Raw genomic sequence first — 23,338 nt, 5'->3', positions numbered from 1 at the left:
CTCAGGCGCCTCAACCTCACCCAGCTGAGTCGCCGTCACGTTCCAGGAGAAGGTGTGGGCCTCCTCAGCACAGAGGCAGGTGCTGAACTGGCAGGCCGGGCATGGCTTCACATCCACCTCCTGCGACTCCAGCAGATTCACTCTCACCTGGGAGATGCAGCAAAATGACCCTCGTGAAGCAGGCAGCGCAGCGAGTCCAAAGCAAGGGGCAAACATTCAGAGAAGAGGCACAGGAGGTGGGTCTATGCCAGAAGCAAGAGCCAGACCACATGTCTAGGGGTGCCCCACACTGAGAAGTTGAGTAGGGCATAGACTGTGCCCAGTAAGACCTCAGTAAGTGGGGTCTCCTTGTGCTTTTGGGGCACCATATTAGCATCTGTGAGGAATGCCACCCCAGATTAGACTGGCGAGATTTATTCACTCAACAAAGTTTACAGGAAGACCTCTAATCAAAAACCTTTGGGATTCGAGTGGGTGGCTTGGCTTCCTCACACAAACCCCTCATGGCTGTTGTTCTGTGAGCCCCTCATGAAGCTCTTCAGCTGGTGGCCTGGATTGCGGCTGTGGGGAAGAGGAAGGGGGCAGCAGATGGGCATCCCTAGGCCTTGGCAGCAGATCAGACTGGGTGGCTTTCTGGCCTCTTCTGGTCTCTTGCAGCAATAAGGCTGTGTTGCATATGGGGCTGTGCACACACCACACATTTAAAGCACACTCAGGGGTTGCTGTGGGAGGAAAACTGCAGGTTCCCAGGACCGGGGGGCGAGGAGGGAATGTGCTCTATGGACCTCTTCTGCCATGAAGGGCATGGGGCTGCCTTGCGCTTCCTGCTGTCCACACTTCTGTGGCACATCCAAAGTGGAGCTTCTGTTTCCTCACCCACAGCAAGAAATGCAAGCTGTCCCCTCAACACTGAACGCAGAGTGGTGGGGGGAGGAGGGAAAAGTACTGACCTGTCCCTTGGGAGAGACAGGTGAGTGCAGGTGTAGGAAGGGCTAGGCCCTGGTGAGGTCCAGCCCCCCAGCCTCCATCTCTGTCTTGTGGGGTTCCCCCCCATCCCTTTCTTGCTGGATACACATATAAGGGAAGCTTGTTTGCTTGTTCTCAATGGACACTAACCTGGATACATTCCTTCATGTAATTGAAGACAGTGGACTTTAGCAGCAAGGTCTCCCCACGGACCACAGAATACGGCAGGCTCATATCCACAAAAAACGGCTGGAAGACCCGGAACTTGGCTTGCCGGGCAAGTCCAAAGCCAATGTCGGCCACACAGAAGGCATCAGCGTTCCACTCCGTGATCGTGTCTGGAGCGGTGACCGGGTAAGTTGCTTTCCCCTCCTCGCTGAAGAACAGGAAGAGAGGTCACTCCCTCAGTGACAACAAAACTATGGATCGGTTTTCTGAAGGCTGAAGTTACATTCCAAGGGAAAACCAGGCTCCAGGCTATGAGAAAGCCCAGGCTAGTCCAGACAGGGATCTGTGGAAAATAATTCTGTCTGATCCTTACACTGAAGAAGAGCTTGGATCTCAAAGGGTTCACCCCACACCCCCACACCCCTGCTACTGATATCCCAGGTAGATGGCATCATCTCAGCAGTTATCGTCCTTACCTAGCAAGGTTCACTTACTTCACTGATACTAAATCCCAGACCCAGGTCTCTGGGAAGTGTGTCCTGGGTTTAGCTTTCTCTTCCTTCTTGCTTTTTGTAGAATCAACAGCCTGAGGCTTCTCGGAAATCACATTCTCATGCTGAACAGTTGTGAGCAGGCCTGGAGATAGGACAAAAAGATGTCAAGTCCATCAGTAAAGATGAATCCGCAGGAGTGTGGCCAAATTTCTGAGGGAGATTATGATGGCAGTGATACAGCGATGCACTGCACCCAGCAACGAAACCATTGACTCAGGGGATGGGATGTCGAGAGGGAGATTCCGCAGGAATCAGTGGAAATAAAAGCCTTGAAAGGCAGAAACAACAAAAACTGATTTCTCTACTTGGGGACTTTCCAGCAGCGAAACAAGCAAATGACTGTGATTCGCACCTGTTTTAAAGCCACTTTTTAAACGTCTTGTTACTGGCAGGTCACAGGAAACAGGCTTTTTAACTTGCATGTTGGTGAAAACTTTCATTCGCATAAGCTGTGGGAAACCAGGAGAGTGGAAAAGTGAGGTGTGAGTATTTGACTCCCAGTAAATTAGCAAAGATGTATAAGAATACAGACCACTTCAGGTTACAGACACTTCAGGTTACAGACTAACCCAGAAATAGTACCTTGGGTTACGAACTTTGCTTCAGGATGAGAACAGAAATTGTGCTCCGGCGGCACCGCAACAGTGGGAGGCCCCATTAGCTAAAGTGGTACCTCAGGTTAAGAACAGTTTCAGGTTAAGAACAGACCTCCAGAACAAGTTCTTAACCCGAGGTACCACTGTGCTTCAAATATGTGTTGGAAGTGCAAAGAAAAAGAGGGCACCTTTTATCATATGTGTTGGACTTGTAAGGAGATAAAAGCATATTGGTAAATAATATATAATAAGTTGAAAAAGATGTTTAAGATAACCTTCATTAAAAAAAAGAAGCCTTTTTATTGGGAACAGTAGGCGCAGAGAAACCCAAGGGAGTACAAAAGACTTTTTATGTATGCAACGACAGCAGCCTGGATAGTCCTAGGCCAAATATGGAAAGAAGTCAAAATACCTACAGAAGAAGACTGGACAACAAAGCTGATGGACTATGCAGAGATGGCCAAAATCACTGGAAAAGTCAGGAACCAGGACGATAAAAACTTCAATAAAGACTGGGGAAAGTTTGTAACATATTTGAGAGCACAATGTAAACAATTAAAAACATTAGCAGGGTTGAAATAACACTTGTAATGTGAGAAGAACTATGGATTTAAATAAGAGTATTATGAAAATCTGGAGGAAGATATGATATGCAGTGAAAATGTTAATAAGAGGACTCCAGGGAGGGGAGAATGGAAGTCCGTGAATTCAGAAAATTCTACAATTTATGATTTTATTTTATGTTTGAATGTAAACTTGCATTGAAAAGCTAATAAAAAATGATACAAAAAAAGGAAAAGTAAGGTGTGAAAGACCCAGCATTAGGAGGTGGTCCAGTCTGGCACCAGTTCCACCTCCCTCCCAGTCATGATACCGCCCCTGCTTCTGTTGGGGTTCTCCCATTCTCCCTCGTGGGGGAAGGAAGTCCTGCCTATTTGCCTAGAGCAGATTTCAATGGGCAGAGGGGTGAGAGAATGAGAGAGAGGAGTCAGGGTGTTATGTACTGAGTTGAATAGGAGCCAAACTGCAGCAGTCTGGTTGGTCCTAGAACAATAGGATCCAAAAGGCAGCAGTCTGATTGGTCCTAGAACAATAGGATTCAGAATGCAGCAGTCTGATTGGTCCTAGAACAATGCAGCAATATGATTGGTTGGCAGGAACCACCCAATCATGCTCCAGATAGAAGTGAATCCACAACCTGATTGGCTTACAGTAGAATTCCGGAATTAGCCAATCATGTGCAGCCCATTGTGTAAATAATGTATATAAAGCAGATACCTTGAGGGGACTTGCATTCATTCCTCCTCACCACTATGAGCTGAATAAAGAGCATGAAATCACTTTGCGACTCTGAGTATATTTCACTGGCGACGAGGATGGGATCCCGCTGAGCTGACTGCCACACACAGCACCGCAGCACCGCCACCTGCCGCACCGCTGCCTCGCACCGTGTATCCAGGCTTCAGCTCCGGGACACAAGGAACCCAGAATGGCAACCGACAGCAGCTTCTCGCCGTTCAACCCAGCATCTGGAGACTGGGAAGCGTACGCCTCCCGTTTCACCTTCCTCCTAGAAGCCAAAGGGGTCACCGATGAAGAAGACGCCAAGAAGAGGGCAATATTCTTCAGCATCTGCGGAGAGGAGACGTTTGAAATCGCCCGGGCTCTCCTTGCACCCGAAGACGTCGCTACTGTTCCATACAAAACAATAATGGAACAGCTGAAGGGGCACTTTTCGCCACAGCCCTCTGTGGTGGCTCGTCGAAATGCCTTCTATGCAAAGCGGCAAGCCCCTGGGGAAACCATAACTGGGTTTGTGACCTCTCTCCGCCAAGCTGCCCGGTTCTGCAACTTCTCAGAGCTGGAGAACATGCTTCGTGACCGCCTCGTCGGTGGCCTGAAGGATGAGAAGCTGCAACGACGCCTCTACGCTAAGAAGGACCTAACGTTCCAGGTCGCTCTGGAGGAGGCCCTGGCAACGGAAGCTGCCGAGAGGTCGACGCAAGAGGCACGGCCGAGCCAGCCGTCCCAACCGAGGGTCCACCACGAAGACCTCACCGACGACTCAGGATCCAACAGGGAGGAGGTGCACCGAGTACAGCAGCGCACTCAAGCAGCCCACATACCACAGCTGCCTCGACGAGAAGCAGGGAACTGCGCAAGCTGTGGAGACAGTCACGAGAGGAGGACCTGCCGTTTCCGCAACGCAGAGTGCAGGCAGTGCAGAAAATTGGGACACATCGCCCGGGTGTGTCGAGCTCGGCCCACCCGACGCCAGGCATCAGATGACCAATCCAAGAGCCCCAGGTCCCGGGGCCCAACACACCAAGGCAACGCGACGGAGCTCACGGACTTCCAGGTATACCAGTTGCCCCACCCCAACGTAGAGAAAATTTATGTAGAGGTACAGATAGAGGGGGCCCCATGCCGCATGGAGCTTGACACGGGTTCAACTCTATCCATAATCTCGGCAAGGACCTTAAGGAAACTGTGTCCTACTGGGGGTCCCAAACTCAGGCCGGCCCCATTCACCCTCCGGGACTTCCAGAAACGTAAGGTCCCCACAATGGGGGTGGGGACCTTCAGGGTGCAATACCGAGGGCGGACGCGGCAACTGGACTTGCTTGTGGTCAAGGGCCCCTACATTAGCTTACTGGGATTGGCATGGTTTGGACCACTGGGGCTAGCCGTCACCGGGGTGAACCACACTACCTTACAAGTGGACGTGGACGCCATATGCAAGGAATTTCCGGGGGTTTTTGATGGGAAATTGGGACAGTATACGGGCCCCCCCATTGCTCTACAGCTTGACCCCGCAGTACGACCAGTCAGGCTCAAGGCCCGCCGGGTCCCGTTCGCCCTGAAACCCCGTATAGACGAGGAATTGGACCGACTCGTGGAGCAAGGAGTGCTGGAGCCGGTGCCTAATGCCCCCTGGGAAACCCCAATCGTCACACCCGTCAAGCCGAATGGTTCGGTCCGCATCTGCGCAGACTACAAATGTACCATAAACAAGGCCCTCACGGCCCATGCATACCCAGTGCCAGTGGTCAGCCATGTCCTTGCCACCCTGGCTGGGTCGAAAATTTTTGGCAAGCTGGACTTGGCCCAAGCATATCAACAACTGCCAGTAGATGAGGCCACAGCAGAGGCACAGACGATTGTGACGCACAGAGGAGCGTTCAGGGTAAGGCGGCTGCAATTCGGTGTCAGCGTGGCACCAGGCATATTCCAGAATCTAATGGACTCTCTCCTTAAAGGGATTCCTGGCGTCACCCCCTTCTTCGATGATGTGTTGATTGCTGGGCCCACACCAGAGGAGTTTGAGGACCGCCTCCGCACCGTTCTGCACCGTTTCCAGACGGCGGGTCTCAAGGTGAAGCGGGAAAAATGTCTACTAGGAGTGCCTCAGGTGGACTTTCTGGGATTTATGGTGGACGCAGAAGGGGTCCACCCGACTGGGGACAAGGTACGGGCCATTTGTGATGCCCCAGCGCCCAAGAACAAGACTGAACTTCAGGCCTTCTTGGGACTATTGAACTTCTACCATTCCTTCCTTCCCCACAAGGCGGCGGTAGCGGAGCCCCTACACAGACTCCTGGACAAGCGGGCCCCTTGGGTGTGGGGCCAGCGCCAGGAGGCCGCATTCCAGGCAGTCAAGGACTTGCTTGTCTCAAACTCGGTCTTGGCACACTTCGACGAGAGGCTGCCGGTGGTGCTAGCATGCGACGCCTCACCCTATGGCATTGGCGCTGTCCTGGGACACCAACTCCCGGATGGAAGAGAGGTACCGGTGGCATACTTTTCCCAGACACTCAACGCAACCGAGCGGAACTACTCGCAAATCGACAAGGAGGGTCTGGCAATCGTGAAGGGAGTAAAAAAAATTCCATGATTTCTTGTACGGGCGGCCCTTCACCGTGGTGACTGACCACAAGCCCTTGCTTGGCTTGTTTGCCCCCGAAAAGCAGACCCCCCAAGTGCTGTCTCCTCGTGTCCTCAGGTGGTCAATTTTCCTTGCCAGCTACCAGTATGCACTGATTCACCGCCCTGGGAAGGCGATGGGCCATGCGGACGCCCTCAGCAGGCTACCACTACCGGAAACAGGCCCCGACCCAGCACCTGCACAAGAGGTTATGAGCCTGGAGCTGCTTCCCGACCGCCCCATTCAGGCACAAGAAGTTGCACACCATTCCAAGAAAGATAGGGTCATCTCCCGGGTCCTGGACTGGGTGTGGAGGGGATGGCCCAGCAGCAGCCCCGGGCCAGAATTCGCCGGCTACACAACCCGCAAACACGAACTGTCGGCCCACAAGGGGTGCCTGTTATGGGGAAGCAGGGTCGTTGTTCCCCAGCCCCTCCGCAAAAGGGTCCTCACAGCCCTACACGAGACACACCCAGGGGTAGTAAAAATGAAGGCCCTTGCCAGGAGTTATGTGTGGTGGCCAGGGATCGACGGAGAGATAGAGGCCTGGGTCAAACACTGCCAGGCCTGCCAAGAATCCCGCCCAGATCCCCCAAGGGCCCCAGTCCAGTCCTGGGAGTCCGCCCGAGCACCATGGTCACGCCTGCATGTGGACTTCGCTGGCCCCTTTCAGGGGAAAACATTCTTCATAGTGGTGGACTCCTACACCAAATGGCTGGAAGTCGCATTGGTACCGTCCACTTCTACGTCCGCAGCCATCCGGGTACTACGCAGGCTGTTTGCAACCCACGGGCTCCCTGACACTCTCGTCTCTGACAACGGGACTTCATTTACGTCAGGAGAATTCCAAACCTTCACAGCGCAGAACGCCATCCGCCACATCCGTTCGGCGCCATTCCACCCTGCCACCAATGGCCAAGCAGAACGCATGGTGCGGACCACCAAGGACACCCTTCGCCGCATGACGCAAGGGGATTGGGAGTACCGCCTTGCCACATTCCTCCTAGCACAACACAGCACCCCCAGCTCAACGACTGGCCGGAGCCCCGCTGAACTACTAATGGGTCGGCGCCTTGCAATCAGATTGGACCGCCTTCACCCCGATAGAGCTCAGGATGAGGTAGTGGTGGGGGAAGGCAGGAACCCCCGGACCTCGAGGCCCAGGACCCAGTGTACGCAAAGAATTTTGGGGCAGGCCCAGCATGGGTACCCGCCACAGTCACCAGGGTCACTGGTCCCGTGTCGTACGAGGTGCTAACGGATGGGGGGCAATGCTGGCGCCGCCACTGCGACCAGATACGGCGACGATTCCCGGGAGAAAACCAGGAGGAGGAAAGGTCAGAGGAGTCCCAAGGGAACAGAAGGGCAGTGAGGCCCATAGAGCAGGAGGGGCCAGCAGGAGAGGCAGAATCAGTAAATACAGAGAGGACCCGCGAGGCCGAAAGGACACCGGAACCAGAACCACGACTGAGCGAGCTGGTTGCACCAGACCAAACAGGCCCATCACAGCCAGCATCCTTGGAACATGAGCCAGAACCTGAACCCCGGACCAGGGAACACCCCAGGCCGCAACGCACACGTAGGCCACCGGCGTACCTCGAGGACTATGAATGCGACCTCCCGGGCAGGACTGGAACTTAGAGGGGAGGGGTGTTATGTACTGAGTTGAATAGGAGCCAAACTGCAGCAGTCTGGTTGGTCCTAGAACAATAGGATCCAAAAGGCAGCAGTCTGATTGGTCCTAGAACAATAGGATTCAGAATGCAGCAGTCTGATTGGTCCTAGAACAATGCAGCAATATGATTGGTTGGCAGGAACCACCCAATCATGCTCCAGATAGAAGTGAATCCACAACCTGATTGGCTTACAGTAGAATTCCGGAATTAGCCAATCATGTGCAGCCCATTGTGTAAATAATGTATATAAAGCAGATACCTTGAGGGGACTTGCATTCATTCCTCCTCACCACTATGAGCTGAATAAAGAGCATGAAATCACTTTGCGACTCTGAGTATATTTCACAGGGCCACCCATCAGATGTGGTTTCTTTAAACCTGGGACGGTCCCTAGAAAATAGGGGCACTGGGAGGGTCTGTAGGGTGCATCTCATGGAAATGAGCAAGGCACCTTTGGGAGAAGCTAAACTCGGGGGCAAATTCTACTCACCTTGAACAGGCTAAAAACATCGGCCTCACTCTGAGACCAATGGGCTACCTTCAGGGCCCTCTTTTGCTTTTGGCTTGGAGCCAGAGGAGGCAGGCAAGGATATGGCTCAAAGTCTTCCAAGCGATAGGGAAATCCTCTTCCAGAAGTTAAATACACGTAATCGTAACTAAAATGACCGAACACCTGAAAGCAGAGAGTTGGAAGGGAGGAAACACGTAACTATACAGTGGTACCTCAGGTTACATACGCTTCAGGTTACATACGCTTCAGGTTACAGACTCCGCTAACCCAGAAATAGTGCTTCAGGTTAAGAACTTTGCTTCAGGATGAGAACAGAAATCAGGCTCCGGCGGCGTGGCAGCAGCGGGAGGCCCCATTAGCTAAAGTGGTGCTTCAGGTTAAGAACAGTTTCAGGTTCCGGAACGAATTAAGTACTTAACCCGAGGTACCACTGTATTCAGTGTTGATAAAGCCAAATCATACAGGTTGAGCCCCAAGCCAGACTGAAGCCCCTTTTTGTCTGCTGACAAAAGGGAGGCCACAGAGGCAGTTGCCCTGGGTGCAAAATTCCAACACAGAGAGCTGCGTCGATACGGCCACGTTCTTCCGTCACTGGGCTCCATTGCAAACGGCTTTTCCATGCAAACTAGGAAGTTACATCTCCAGACAAATAATCGACTCTATGGCTGCGATCTCCTGGGTGATATGGATGCTTTAAGCAGTTGAATGTGCATATGTACTCCGTCCGTTTCCGTTTCCCTCCCACCCTCCACCCACCTCTGCACGGCCCCGGCAGCTGGCAACCCATGCTACGCCACTGTGGATCAGTATTTCATTTGTAAATGCAATTGTGCCGCTCAGGCACTGCACTGCATGGAATACAACACTGTATCTCCCTTCTTAATGATGTGCTTGTCAGGCAGCAAAGGAACCAACCCCCCACGGCAGGTTGCCAGGAATGGACAAGACAAGGGAAAGTCCTTACCATCTGCTTTTATTCAATATTCACAGAGAGTGGCTTGGGAATGTGATCTCTTGGAATAATGGCGTTGCTCCAAGTGAATCTCCACCCCCTCCCACTTCCTCACGAGTCATCTCTACGGTGCTGGGACGTGCCCTCTGCTCTCCTACTTTCAAGGCCTGTCGTGTTCTGGGAGAGAGGGTGTCTGGAATGCTATGCTTTCTAAAGACACTGAGTCCGCCAGCTGTTGCCCCTCTAGTGCTTCTTCTTCCTCCTCTTCCATTATTTCCCAGCTTTCCCCCTCATCTGCCTCTGAGCTGTGATCTCCCTCAAAGCCCAGATTTTGACCTTTAAAGCCCTATGAGGCCTAGGACCCACGTACCTACGGGACCGCCTCTCCTGGTGTGCCCCGTGGAGGACCTTAAGGTCCGCAAATGACAACATTTTGGAGGTCCCAAGTCGCAAGGTGGTTAGATTGGTCTCAACTAGGACCAGGGCCTTTTCAGTACTGGCCCTGACTTGGTGGAACGCTCTGTCACAAGAGACTAGGGCCCTGCAGGACTTGACATCTTTCCACAGGGCCTGCAAGACAGAGCTGTTCCGCCTGGCCTTTGGCTTGGACTCAGCCTGACCCTTATGTTTCCCTCCCCTTATGGTTTTGATCTATGGGCTATTATTAAAATGAAGCTGAATTTAAAATTGTATTTTAACCCGTATTTTAATAAATTGGTTTCCCGCCCCCCCCATTATGTTTTTATTATAATTTTACTGGTGTTAGCCCCCCTCAGCCCGGCTCTGGCCGAGGAGGGTGGGATATAAATAAAAAAAGATTATTATTATTATTATTATTATTATTATTATTATTATTATTATTATTTATTCTGAACTGTCTTCTTCTCTGGAAGAGTCAGGCTGGGGAGGTGGTCTGCACCATTCTTCCTCTGCCCAGTCCCTGGCAGTGCTGTCATGCTACACACCATAGTATATCATGGGTAATACAATAAAAAAAATGGGAGGTTCTTAGCATGGACTGTACAGTGGTACCTCGGGTTACAAACGCTTCGGGTTACAAACGCTTCAGGTTACAGACTCCACTAACCCGGAAGTAGTACCTCAGGTTAAGAACTTTACCTCAGGATGAGAACAGAAATCGCGTGGCGGCCCCATTAGCTAAAGTGGTACCTCATGTTAAGAACAGTTTCAGGTTAAGAACGGACCTCCGGAACAAATTAAGTTCTTAACCCGAGGTACCACTGTATCAAGGAAGGCCTTAAAGATAATGGAAGCATGGAAAGATGGGATTTGGTGAAGAATTGAAGAGGGATGGAAGGAAGGGTTGCTAAAGTGCTACAAAGGCAGAAGGGCTGCTGGGATTCATAACCAAGGCCTCTGCTGCAGCTCATGACATGGAAGGGAAAAGGCAGAAGCTAAATAATGGAACCAACCATCTGTCAGTCCAGGAGTGCTAACTTGAATAAAATATTGGGGGCAGGAGGGGATGGGAAGCCCTGCCCACAGAATTGATCACATGACATGGTGCGCACACACACACACCATTTGAATGGCAATGCCCATCAACTGGGGGGTCGGTCAGGCATGATTGTGGTGTGTCACATGCCTGTTTACTTCCTGCTCACTGGGAGTTTCCGTTTTGTATATAGCTTTTGTTCCGTCTGTTTTCCTGAACACGGAGGCAGGCAGGCATGTTTTTCCTTTGTTCTGATCTACGTTGAATAAAGCTGTAAATATGCTCTCCTGTCTGAATCTTCCATTGTGGAGACTAATAATAACTGAGAAGGAAGAGCACCCTTACTTTATTTGGTGTCAGCGTATCATCTTCCACCAGGAGGACACTCTTGTCGACAGCACGGAGAGAGCACAGAGCACCAGGGGCAGCCTCGAGTTGCAGACTGACTTTTGATCCTGGAAGCTCCTCCGCTGCAGAGAAGTCCAAATTCACCTGTGGAAGGAGGCAAACAAAACAGGAATGGTCAGTTAGGAAACCTGCGGCGATGAGAGTGGATAACAGGCAGCACCAGGGCTAGAACGTCATGGAGGATGGTGGAGAAAGAGTGAGTATTGTGAACAGCAAAAAGGATCTGAAGATTTGCAGGATGCAAGGCCTCACCCTGCCCCACTTGCTTCCTTACCCACCTTGTGTTTGAAGCATTTCTCTATCTCAAACTGATCCACGTCAGCCGCCACCTCGCCATCCAGAAACACAGTGTACAGAAGAAGCCTGACTGTGGGTGCCAGGTCAGAGCTCGTAGACAAGATGAGGGAGAAGGTGCCTTTCAGAGCTGGATCAGGGGAAAGGGAGAATGGGGGGAAAGGAGAGAGAGAGAGAGAGAGAGAGAGAGAGAGAGAGAGAGAGAGAAAGCATTCATGTCTTACAACATGAGAAAAAAACATCCCTGTGCATCTCACTTCTGCTAGATGATGGTAAAGTAAAGAAAATCAAGCCAGCCCCCCTGTGCACTGCAGAAGTGTTCTAACCCTCATGTCTTGAACTTAATAACTGATTTATTGCTAATAACAAATTCCATTCTGCACTACACAGCAAGTTCTTTTTTTAAAAAAAAAATCCTATTTCCATCTATCAGTCTGCTATGGTAATTCGCCTTACAGTGGTGCCTCGCAAGACGAAATTAATTCGTTCTGCGAATTTTTCCGTCTAGCGAATTCTTCGTCTTGCGAAGCACGAAATCCCATAGGAATGCATTGAAAATCAATTAATGCGTTCCTATGGTCAAAAAAAGTCCAAACAAAGCCAGATTTGGTACAACAAGAGTTTATTAAGTGCTCTTTAAAGTCACACATACTGTAAAGAGCATTTCAAAATTCAAACCCAGAAATTTTTTAAAAAAACAGCAGAGTGGCCCAATGGTCACAGAAAATCATAAAAATGCAGAAAAAACCACAAGCTTCCAGATTCTTGCAAACCCCTCCCCAACTGTTCCCCCAGCCACCCAGCACACAGAAATTCAAATCCAGAAATTTTTTAAAAAAAACAGCAGAGTGCCCCAATGGTCACAAAAAATCATAAAAATGCAGGAAAAAAACACACAAGCTTCCAGATTCTTGCAAACCCCTCCCCAACACCAAGTCCTTGAATTCCAAACACCCCAACCTAAAATCCAAACCCCCCAAAAAAAGTTTTAAAAGCTTGACTTACCAAATGGCTGCAAAAGAAGTTTTGGAAAAGCTTCAAAAATCACCAAAGTCTTTAAAAACCTCAAAAAAGGCTACTATGTACACTGCGTTCTATGAGTTGCTCCTCGACGTCAAGTCGCAACTGTATTAATGGTGTTAAGAAAAAGGAAACAAACTTGCAAGCAGTTCAAAAAACGGAAAACCCTTTCGTCTAGCGAGTTTTCCGTCTTGCGAGGCATTTGTCTTGCGGGGCACCACTGTACTTGGAAGACACTGACTGTGAATCGTATGCCAACAAGCACTTTAGAATGAGATTCTTTGCCAAGTGAAAAAAACTCAGGAGTCATTCATAAGATTTAAATCTGTTCAGCGCCAGAAAGTTGTGCCCATGATATGTGTGTGAGAGAGAGAGACACACACATCGGATGTGCATTGACTCCTGACAAATTCTGGATGTTGGGGCTGTCAAAAGCAGGGGAGGAGGGCAGCCAAGCAATCATCTGTTGAATCTGGGCTTTAAACCCTGAGGGTTGTATTCAATTCACTTTTACTCAGAGTACACCCACTGCAATCAAGGGCTATGACTAACTTAGGTCCATTCATTTCAGTGGGTAAAAATTAGTTGCATGCAACCTTCATGAACCACGCGGTTGGCAGGGGAAGCAGATGGTGCAGGTGAGAGTCTCCCACTTGTGGTAACTGCATGTTTAATTATGGTTTCACATCTGAATCAAACTTGGAGTCGTGGAAGGCCCCAGTTCAGACTGGGCCCAATCTGAGGTGTTGAACCAGATGGGGAGACAGACAGCTGCGTAATGTAAGCTGAGTGGTTAATACATTTTAAAAGTTTCCTCTTTTGAAGTCAAACGTGACTGTGCTAAGATTGCTTGGTGATGGTCCACCAGGCACAGTGGTGTCTCCAATTGGTTCAACACTCTCATACCATGTCCTGGCTGCTACTAAAGTTCGTGGCCATCTCCTCATTCTTGAAAGACACACCAGACTACACAGATTAGGCCCACCAAACATGATCAGCTTGGCCAAGTGTGGTGCTTCTCCGATGGATCTCTCACTTACTCTCATCCTGGCCAACAGGAACGGTCTTCTGTCCACTGGAGACAATCTTCCCTTTGGACACAATCTGCAGGGAGATGGTTTGTTAGGCCAGGGGCAAAAGGAAAAGCCTCCCCACCCTCTTTGGCAGTAGAAATACAAGAAAGGGAGAGAGAAATGTCGGACAGGAAGCAGCCTGCAGAGACTGTGCGATGGGTTTTACTAGGGGAGGCTCATAGATTAATAGAAACCGCACTTGCTACTTCAGAACATGAAATTGGGGGCAATAACCAGGAAAGCCTGCAGCTCCCTGTCTTCTGCGCACTGGGCACAACAGCAACTGTTGCGTGTGAAGCCCTTCACTTTTATCTGAGATCTCAGCAAAGCTTTCCACGCAACAAGCCACGGATGGAATGAACCACTGAGGCTGATCTATCTCAGCTCAGCTTCTGCTATATCTCTGCTGATGGCTGGACAACCCATACAGGAGCCACAAAGGCCACTGGAAGGTCCCTGCTGTTTGGATCCAAACAGATTCACAATGAGCAAGAGAAACAGAAATACCGGTACACACTGCAACACAAATACTATTCTCAATTCTGCCCTTTTCCGTCTTCTTGTTATTTTATTCCATTTTCATTTCTCCATTTCAACTGTTTCTGCTGTGTTGCCTTCACTAATCATTTAATTTTATTCCCATTTTTCTCTCTCTCTTTTTTCCTTTTGCACTCCCCTTTCCTTTTGCATGTACCCATTATTCCTCCATATACGCCATTCATTCTTTTCTCTCTCACACAGTTCTCCACTGTCCACAAAGAATTAGAAGGGGGTGGCCCAGCTACAGCCCAATCCGTAACCTCAGTCTAATTTCAGCAAGGAGAGGGGCTGGAGAGAAACAGAGAGAAAGAAGGAGAGGTATACCTCACCATCGGCAGAGCATATGCCCACGGTGCTTGAGACATGCAGGCATGGAGGGCACCCTCCCGTGTGCCACAGTCCAGGGGAGGAAAAGAGCAGGGAAGCTGCTGCCCACTCTCCTCCTGCCCTCCGCCGCTAGGCAAGGCCTGACCCGATGGTGGAGCTGCTGCAGCTGGGTGCACTTCGCCATGACCAAGGAGAGCTGATGTAATCCACTGGGAGCAGTCAAGTACAACATTCCTTGTAATGCTAGAGCAGACATGCGAGGGAATGTTTGGTCCAGCCAGGCAAAACTTCCTGTTCCTCCTGGCTGGAACATCCTTCCTTTTGCATGTGACAGAAGGTGGGTGTGACCTAACCTGCCCAGGTAACAAAAGGACGAGTCACGCAGCACCTCTCTCTCTCTTTTCCATCTTCCTTTCATCATGTGAACTGCCGGACTTCTAGCTTGCAGTCACTGGGATTATTCCCCCATATGGGGTAGATCCACATGTACATATTTGTAACTAAGTCTGCCTTCAGGGATCCAACTGTGAACCGATGTAAGTAAACTTCTTTTATTGACCTTAAATAAGATTGTGGCGTCTTTATTCTTTTAAGAGGGATTCAAGGGAACTTACCAGGAACTTACATTTCAATCTGAGACAGACTGAACTGTATAATCGTCAGAGGCTCACACGAGCCTGCAACCAGCTATCGGCTGTGCTTTGTAAAGGGGAAGGCACTCTGCTAAGTAAAGGAACTTGCTAACACAAGTTAGGAAGGATATAAATAAACAATATATCCTCTCCTGTCACCATTAACATTCCCACACGCACACCCTGGGTCAAGCGTGACCTGGGGACAGAGCTACTGCCAAGCATGAGCGCCGCAGCCTAAGTGCAGTGTCTTCTTACTTGGAGCCAAACTCCAATGAAGGAGCCTGCTGTGGATAGGTGCCTGTTTGCGCCCCCTCACAAAATTGTGCCCAGGCCACGGCCCCCCTCCACTATGCCCCTGTACCTCACTCACAGACTCCCATGAGAGGTTGTGGAATCTCCTTCCTTGGAGGTTTTTAAGCAGAGGTTGGATGGCCATCTGTCATGGATGCTTTAGCTGAGATTCCTGCATTCCAGGGGGTTGGATTAGACCCTCGGGGTCCCTTCCAGCTCTACAATTCTATGATTCAATTCTGGCTCTGGCCCCCAAATAATTTAGTCCTCGACTTTCCCTAGACCAGATGCTCACCAAATAATAGAAATCTACATGGTCAGCATCAGGGCCCAGTTCTTTCCGGTCTATGACGTAATCCACCAGGACTTCCTGGTCTTTTCCACAGGGCAGCTCTTCCTCCACATGCTGGATCTCCAGGAAACTATTGCTCTCAGAGTAGAAGGGCTTCAACCACATGAAACTTTCAGATTCCGACATCATAAGACTCTCAAAGCCAGTCACATTCTCAAGGGTGTATCTACCCTATGGAGCAAAAAGAGAACAGCAAGGATCATAATTAATTTAGGGTGTTTGGGGTGACAATCAACAAGAGACAACTGGGTGGCAATACAAGGCATGTGAACCTAACATTAGGGCACAGTATATACTACACATGTAAACCAGTCTTCACATCTTTGTAACTGTCGTGGCTCCCAGCTAAGAATCATAGAAGAAAGTAACAATCTCTTCAAGGACTTCCTTTTCATTGTGGTGATTTGTGCTTGCAATGGCATTGAGGCAGTTCTGCACGATCCTGCTTCCGATATTGTCTGAGCCTGCCCAGTGTTTTGGGGCAGACATGCTGCTTTGTTTGCAACTACTACACGCTCCTAAGCTTCCTACGGAAATCCTGCAACTATGTAAAAGGTAAAGGTAAAGGAACCCTGGATGGTCAAAGGCGACTATGGGGTTGTGGCGCTCATCTCGCTTTCAGGCCGAGGGAGCAGGCGTTTGTCCACAGACAGCCTTCCAGATCACGGGGCCAGCATGACTAAACCGCTTCTGGCACAACGGGACACCGTGACGGAAACCAGAGTGCACGGAAACACTGTTTACCTTCCTGCCGCAGCAGCACCTATTTATCTGCTTGAACTGGCATGCTTTTGAACAGCCAGATTGGCAGGAACTGGGACAGAGCAACGGGAGCTCACTCCATTGCGGGGATTCGAACTGCCGACCTTCCGTTCTGCAAGCCCAAGAGGCTCAGTGGTTTAGATCACAGTGCCACCCACATCCCAATAACTACATATACCACAAATGCTCCCATGCCCAAGAAATTGGCCAATTCCCTACCCTCAATGGTGTTGTACTCTGCCTGAGGGAGCAGATTCACTGTGGTGCTTCTGGACCCAGCTTTGTCACTGAAAGTTCAGGTACCGTGACTAGAACACAGGTGCCCCAAGGCATTTCAGCACCAACTTCAAGATTCTACTTTTGCTAAATGAAACCATTAAAAGCTTGGATCCAGTTTCCCTGTGAGATAGTCCTGTTTCATATATGTCCACTCAACTGCTGTGATCTGTGGAACTGGCACAGTTACTTGTGCCACACGCTAAGAAGACCAGGAGAAAAGAACTGGATAAAATAGTGGTCAATTGCAAAGGTGATTCGGACATTTAAGCTGGCACATTCTATCTGAGAACCCCCTGCTATTCTATCGTATGCAACAAATGATTTCTAGGAGACGTGACCGTGGTCTATTGTATTTGCAGTCCCTGATGTTTTGGTGGTTTTTATGGTTATTGTTGTTTTTCTTTTTGTTTCCTTTGCGAATGGTGCCATGGCCTTTGGCTAGTGCAATAAAGTTTATGATGATGATGTGCCACACAGTATTCATGCTGCATTTGCAAAACACCAACCTTTTAGTGTGGTAGCACTTTGGAACTCCCTGCCTATTGACATCCCAGAATAAGCAGAAGTGTGGACAAGCCCTAAGTTCCAGAAGTAAATAATAATAATAATAATAATAATAATAATAATAATAATAACAACAACAACAACAACCTATAGGAAAAGCAACCCTAAGGAAGTGGGGGGGGGGATGCACAGGAAAATGCATCTCTTCACCCCTCCTCTTCCTTAAGACATGTCCAAATATTTAACTCACCCTTAAGGAAACCATGTCGTGCCACTTAGTTGTGTCCAGGGAGAAGGAGACTTCACCATTCTCATCTGTGACATAGGAAGTGGTTGTCTCCACATCATCAACGTCAACTGTGAGATAGACAGTCCTGTTCTTGACAGGCACTTTATTGACTGAAACCATCATCTGCGTGAATAAAAGGGAAATAAGCCAACCGCCTAACTTCTTTACAGCCAACTGTTCTCGCACGTAAATATATATATATATATATATATATATATATATATATATATATATGCTGAGGCATTTGTTTAGTCTTGTGGGCAAGAGCACAACAACACTATTCAGATATTGCCCCTCAAGGTCTAATGATAAGAAGAGGGGCTCTGAGCTATCTCGGGATATGAATGCTCTCCTCCAGGTAGTCTGTCTGTCTGTCATGGACTGTAAGATTTCTGACTGGCATTTCTGCTGCTAGAAGAGGCAGTTCTAGGGCAGTGCAACCAGTGTGGCTGCAGGGGGCACCCCACTAATGCTATAAGGTAGGGGGTGCTGAATTTTAGCGTGGCACAGGGCACCACTGAAATCTGAAAGCCCAAATTCTGCCACTGCTGCTAGCCCTCTTCCCTATTCTGCTTCCCTACCACAACATACAATATAAAGGAAGAGGCATCATTTGTGGCTGATTCACACATTTATTTGGAGGTTGTAAAGCCTGAGTGTTGTAAAGGCTGACATTACTACCTTGTTTTCATGCAGAGTGCTGTTTATATCAAATAGTTCCTCCCCGTGAAGAATTAAAAGCTTACAGTTAGGGCCGAATTTAGGTTTGATGAGGCCCTAAGCTACTGAAGGTAATGGGGCCCTTTATATGCCCAGCTGTCCTTTGTCAACAACAAATTGCCGCTGTTTTTGTGTGTGTTGAATATAAGCTATATGGTAATTTATGGACCTAACAGGTATCTAAAGCCATTTGCACATAACAAAATATGTATTTTATCAAAGTACATCCAGTTTTTTTCCTTTAAAGTTTTTTGGGGGCCCCAAGAGAGTGGTGCCCTAAGCTATAACTTGTTTAGCTTATATGTAAATTTGGCACTGCTTACAGTGGTGAAATGGCTCAGTGCGCCTGGCTGTTAACCAAAAGGTTGCTGGTTCAAGTCCACCCCCGGATTCCCACATTGCAGGGGACTGGTTTAGAAAACCCTCAGGGTCCCTTCCAGGGCTTTTTTCAAGCCAGGACTCACCAGAACTCAGTTCTGGCACCTCTCAAGCAGTGGCGGAACTTCATGCTTCAGCACTGGGGGGTGGAGAGCAGGTGGGGGCGTGATGTGCATCCTGGGGGTGTGGCATGCCGCCTGTGGGGGCATGGCACCCACCGCGGGCAGGGGGGCAGCTGTGATGGCACCCCACCAGGATCACTCTGCTGGGGGCAGTGCGCTCCCCCTGCACTCCTCTTCCTCCGCCAGTGCTCTCAAGTGGGTGCCATTGCCATTAAAGTTGTACCTTGGATCCCAAACACCTTGCGACTCGAACGTTTTGGCTCCCGAAGGCCGCAAACCCAGAAGTGAGTGTTCCGATGAGCAAACTTTTTTTGGAACCCAAACATCTGGCGTGGCATCTGCAGAGTGCAGGAAGCTACCTCAGCCAATCGGAAGCTGCGCCTTGGTGTTCGAACGTTTTGAGAAGTCGAATGGACTTCCGGAATGGATTCCGTTTGAGAACCAAGGTACGACTGTACAAGAAAACAAGGGAAGAATTCATAGTGAGTTCTGGCACCTCTTTTTCTAGAAAAATAGCACTGGTCCCTTCCAACTCTACAGCTCTATGATTCTAAGATACTTCATCAGAGAAAGGCTGCTTTTCAATGTATTTTTTGGGAAGGTAAACTTTCATAGAAGGGCTATGTCACAAAAAGGTATCGTTTCAGTGCCTACTTCAAAAGTAAGAGCAAATCTATCCTAAAGACTGCTTTATTAAACAGAAAGGATAGGATGTTACCTCTCCTGTGTATGGGAAACCTTGTTTGTAGAATGGATTGAGTTTGCTAAACTCCACCTTGACTTCCTTTGCGGCAATAGGCAAGACACCGTATCCTGTCTGAATCACTCCTGCATAGAGAACAGGCGGGTTGGTTTAGCACAGCAACTGGAATGCTACAAAAAGGACAGCGGTAGGTTTGACATTTCTGCAAAAGTTCTAGACACATTGTTAACTAGACCTTACAAAAAACTGCAAGGACGTCACTCTCGTGAGCATGTGTACATGGAGGCTTCCAGACCTCCAGTTCTCTTAAACAAAAAACTGGTGTCACAGCTCACTGAGTCAGATATAACGACTTGTGAGAAATGCCATTTCTCTTGTGGAAACTGTACCACCAGGACAAAATTTGTTGTGTGAGCTGCAGAGGATCCCTAGGTATCTGCAAGGCAGGTCATGTGTGCCTTGAAAAATCAGATGAAATGCAGGAATGAACCCCAGCCCTGTAAATAGCCTGATACAAAAGCAACTTTCAATAGCCTAAGGGTTTGAAAACAGTTGACTGGAAAAAATCAGAAAGGCAAGGCTATCAAGGGGGGTGTGGGGGTGTGGACTGATTTGCCAAAGGTGAAAATTGTATGTTCCCATTTCTTGTTATTTCCTTTGTACCTGTTCCTTTCTCCTCCAGTTCTGCCACAAAGTTGACATACTCATTATAGCCGCTTTGAGAAAGATTTAAATCAGACCCATTGATGGTAAAATAAGCAAAGCCGGTCTCATCTGTCTGGAGATACAAAGAAAAGAAAGTACATTAGAGACTTCCTATTTGTCTGCCATGGTGAACGGCTGCGCCCATTACATGGGAGCCTTTTCATGCAGAGTTCAAGGATAATATGGGAGTAATTATCCTCCCAAACCCTCCCCCCCCCAGGGCTGGGGGGGGGCAGCTCCACCCACTGATCATCCAGCACCTGCTGCCCATCCGGAAGGAAGAAGGGGCAGGAGGCACTGGGTGCAATGTACTGTATGTTATTGGCAACTTTCCAAAGTGAGGGTCGCCGAAGAGAAATGTTGGATCACAACAAGAAGATAAAGAAAATAAAGAAGAAAAACTAATTTCACACAGAACTGCATAGGACTAATCCTCTCGCAAAATGAATTCAGAGGCTGTTAAAAATAAATGAAGGATCAACATCGGGAATGTTTTATTGGGACTACCTGGGTTATTTAAGGAACGCAGCGCAATGTGAGATCATCACTCCCTGAACGTCAGAGCATGGGAAGTCACCCAGATACAAAAATCGGCATAAAATTTGGTCTTTTTGATTGTATTATAATTAGGAATATTTTTAATGTGGTTTTTATTGGATTGCTAAAATGGAAAATTTAATAAATATTATTTTAAAAGAAAGTACATTAGCAAAGCTGTACGTGTAGCTTCTGAGATACTGAGCTGCCGCACCCGCTGTCAATCAAGTCAGCCTATACACTATCTGGATGGGATGGAGCAGAGGAATTGCAAATAAAAGGTGATCTGAAGGCACAGGAGGCCATCCCCTGGCTGAAGCTGAGCAGGTCTGAGTCTGGTGGTGGGATATAAACACAACACAAGAAAATAAATAAATGGCTGGTTGTCTGCAGCCAGGGTAACATTCCATAAGGCATCATGCAGTAAAACTTGGTTGGTTGGTTTCTAGATCTGGTGTGCCTTAGCCTTGCACATATTTTTTCAGACTTGTACTAGCCATGCAAAACAAGAAGCACGAGTCAGGCTCTGTTGTGGCAAATGCTCATTTGCCCCTAAAGCAGCAGCTGTGCATCTTGTTCTCCCTTCTCTTGCCATGACATTAACGTGTTATCGCCACATCCACCTAAGCTATTATATAATAATAATAATAATAATAATAATAATAATAATAATAATTTATTATTTATACCCCGCCCATCTGCCTGGGCCTCCCCAGCCACTCTGGGCGGCTTCCATAGAAACCAAAAATATAGTAAAATATCACACGTTAAAAACTTCCCTGAACAGGGCTGCCTTAAGATGTCTTCTGAATGTCAGGTAGTTGTTTATCGCTTTGACATCTGCTGGAAGGGCGTTCCACAGGGCGGGCACCACTACCGAGAAGGCCCTCTGCCTGGTTCCCTGTAGCTTTGCTTCTCGCAATGAGGGAACCGCCAGAAGGCCCTCGGCGCTGGACCTCAGCGTCTGGGCAGAATGATGGGGGTGGAGACGCTCCTTCAGGTATACTGGACCGAGGCCGTTTAGGGCTTTAAAGGTCAGCACCAACACTTTGAATTGTGCTCGGAAACGTACTGGGAGCCAATGTAGGTCTTTCAAGACCGGTGTTATATGGTCTTGGTGGCCGCCCCCAGTCACCAGTCTAGCTGCCGCATTCTGGATTAGTTGTAGTTTCCGAGTCACCTTCAAAGGTAGCCCCACGTAGAGTGCATTGCAGTAGTCCAAGCGGGAGATAACTAGAGCATGCACCACTCTGGCGAGACAGTCCGCAGGCAGATAGGGTCTCAGCCTACGTACCAGATGGAGCTGGTAAACAGCTGCCCTGGACACAGATTTGACCTGTGCCTCCATGGACAGCTGTGAGTCCAAAATGACTCCCAGGCTGCGCACCTGGTCCTTCAGGGGCACAGTTACCCCATTCAGGACCAGGGAATCCTCCACACCTGCCCGCCTCCTGTCCCCCAAAAACAGTACTTCTGTCTTGTCAGGATTCAACCTCAATCTGTTAGCCGCCATCCATCCTCCAACCGCCTCCAGACACTCACACAGGACCTTCACCGCCCTCACTGGTTCTGATTTAAAAGAGAGGTAGAGCTGGGTATCATCCACATACTGATGAACACCCAGCCCAAACCTCCTGATGATCTCTCCCAGCGGCTGCATGTAAATGTTGAAAAGCATGGGGGAGAGGACAGAACCCTGAGGCACCCACAAGTGAGAGTCCAGGGGTCTGAACACTCATCCCCCACCACCACTTTCTGAACATGGCCCAGGAGGAAGGAGCGGAACCACTGTATGACAGTGCCCCCAGCTCCCAGCCCCTCAAGACGGTCCAATATTATTGCTATTATTATTATTACTTATTAAATTAAATTAAATTTCTATACTGCCATTCATCCGAGGATCACAGGCCAGTTTACAATTTACAATATGTATTAAAGCAGAGACATCACCTTGCCGACAAAGGTCCGTATAATTAAAGCTATGGTTTTCCCAGTAGTGATATATGGAAGTGAGAGCTGGACCATAAAGAAGGCTGATCACCGAAGAATTGATGTTTTTGAATTACGGTGCTGGAGGAGACTCTTGAGAGTCCCATGGACTGCAATAAGATCAAACATCAATTCTTAAGAAAATCAGCCCTGAGTGCTCACTGGAAGGACAGATCGTGAAGCTGAGGCTCCAATACTTTGGCCACCTCATGAGATGAGAAGACTCCCTGGAAAAGACCCTGATGTTGGGAAAGATGGAGGGCACAAGGAGAAAGGGACGACAGAGGACAAGATGGTTGGACAGTGTTCTCGAAGCTACCAGCATGAGTTTGACCAAACTGCGGGAGGCAGTGGAAGACAGGAGAGCCTGGCATGCTCTGGTCCATGAGGTCAAGAAGAGTCGGACACGACTAAACGACTAAACAACAATATGCAAGGTGCAATAATAATGGTCCTCATCTTTAGAAATAGCATCTTGCATCTGTTACAGAATCACATGATTAGGGGTGTGAACCACACCTAGCAAAATAGGGACTGTTATTGTATGAGGAGCACTGAATGCTCACTACCAAATGGACAAAATAAGATACTGAGGCATTCTCCCTA

The 23,338-nt window shown here is 48.8% G+C and overlaps 1 protein-coding gene across 3 annotated transcripts in view; it reads right to left on the bottom strand.

Annotated features, from left to right (window-relative positions):
• The window catches only part of LOC310752467 (alpha-2-macroglobulin-like protein 1), a 91,650-nt gene that overhangs the window by 15,509 nt on the left and 52,803 nt on the right, over nucleotides 1-23,338 (bottom strand). For all 3 annotated transcript variants that reach the window (XM_083592817.1, XM_083592818.1, XM_083592819.1), the window contains 12 exons: nucleotides 20,165-20,279; nucleotides 19,517-19,626; nucleotides 17,540-17,701; nucleotides 15,688-15,915; nucleotides 13,567-13,630; nucleotides 11,491-11,636; nucleotides 11,150-11,296; nucleotides 8,376-8,558; nucleotides 2,041-2,137; nucleotides 1,629-1,770; nucleotides 1,117-1,342; nucleotides 21-147 (listed from right to left, as the gene is read on the bottom strand). In XM_083592817.1, the coding sequence (XP_083448943.1) occupies nucleotides 21-147; nucleotides 1,117-1,342; nucleotides 1,629-1,770; nucleotides 2,041-2,137; nucleotides 8,376-8,558; nucleotides 11,150-11,296; nucleotides 11,491-11,636; nucleotides 13,567-13,630; nucleotides 15,688-15,915; nucleotides 17,540-17,701; nucleotides 19,517-19,626; nucleotides 20,165-20,279 (1,747 nt within the window). The remainder of the gene's footprint in view (nucleotides 1-20; nucleotides 148-1,116; nucleotides 1,343-1,628; nucleotides 1,771-2,040; nucleotides 2,138-8,375; nucleotides 8,559-11,149; nucleotides 11,297-11,490; nucleotides 11,637-13,566; nucleotides 13,631-15,687; nucleotides 15,916-17,539; nucleotides 17,702-19,516; nucleotides 19,627-20,164; nucleotides 20,280-23,338) is intronic.

The sequence above is a fragment of the Podarcis filfolensis genome (assembly GCF_964270895.1).
Source record: "Podarcis filfolensis genome assembly, chromosome: 17".
Taxonomy (NCBI): Eukaryota; Metazoa; Chordata; class Lepidosauria; order Squamata; family Lacertidae; genus Podarcis; species Podarcis filfolensis.
This window is presented reverse-complemented; position numbering and strand designations above follow the sequence as displayed.